The sequence below is a fragment of the Phytophthora parasitica genome (assembly GCF_000247585.1).
Source record: "Phytophthora parasitica INRA-310 unplaced genomic scaffold supercont2.12, whole genome shotgun sequence".
NCBI classification, from domain to species: domain Eukaryota; phylum Oomycota; class Peronosporomycetes; order Peronosporales; family Peronosporaceae; genus Phytophthora; species Phytophthora nicotianae.
Window position 1 is genome coordinate 1,457,412 of NW_008648998.1, and position 997 is coordinate 1,458,408.

The window sequence follows — 997 nt, forward strand, 5'->3', positions numbered from 1 at the left end:
GCAAGGCTACAGTGAGTCAGATACCATGGCACTTCTTACACTCATTGATCAAGACCTTCCTCGTGGAGGAAACGAATGGGATCGAGTGCGAGATCAGTACAACGCACAGCACGCATTGATTGAGGGTCGTGATACGCGTACGACGGACTCGCTCAAAAGTCGATTTCGCCATGTTCTTGCTCCAGGAGCTCCTAGCGGCAAGACACGTTGCTCTGCCTTGCGTACCATGGTGGTGGAAATTCAACAACGAATCATGAACAAGGTGCACAATGTTACTGTGAACGACTCGTAGAGCCTTGAAGAGCGCAGCGACAACGACGAATACGACGAGAATAGTGCTAGTGAAACGATGAAGACAGCGAAAACCAGAGCATCGTGAATTCATTGCCCTCAACTCAGGCGTCGGGAGCAGCTGAAGCGGATTCTACTTCTCAACAAACAGAACAACCACGTCTGAAGCGAAGCCGTTCCGCCACTCAAATTCAACCCAAGCACCTGCAGCGCAGCACGAAAGTCGAGGGTGCCAAACCCAAGCGTGTCATTCGCGACAGTGGTATGTCGCTGTGGTCGCGCCACAGAGAAGAACAAGCTGCTCACCGTGGAAACCGAGAGATTCAGGGGTATTTGTCAGTCCAGAATGCGTCACTTCAAGAAGCGAAAACGGCACTTACCAATCGATTGATCGCGCTGACATCGGAGCTAGACAGCAAGCGCGGCCGCATCTCGGACCTTCGTGATGAAAAGCAGCAACTGATAGATGGAGGAATTGCGACGTAAAGCGGATATCATTCGCGATCTTAACAACTCGAGCCGACGCCTCGACAGCGACAACCATTACCTTGCCAATGAAAATCGGCGCTTGCACGATGAGAACGTCAACCTTCTTGAGCCTGCGTTGCAACGACAGCAAGCTGGATACCAAGCAACCGCTTCCGACCACCAATTTTGAACAGGGTCTGCTGCTGAATCTAAGACGTTTTATGGTGTCCTACCCCTC

General features: G+C 51.7%; 1 protein-coding gene across 1 annotated transcript; it reads left to right on the forward strand.

Moving 5' to 3' along the window:
* Positions 1-25: 25 nt before the first annotated feature.
* Positions 26-777, forward strand: PPTG_07717 (hypothetical protein; the record flags this gene model as incomplete). The annotated part of the gene is made up of 2 exons (XM_008901991.1): positions 26-288; positions 360-777. The coding sequence occupies 2 exons, from the start codon at positions 26-28 to the stop codon at positions 775-777; spliced, it is 681 nt and encodes a 226-aa protein (XP_008900239.1).
* Between the last annotated feature and the right edge of the window lie 220 nt (positions 778-997).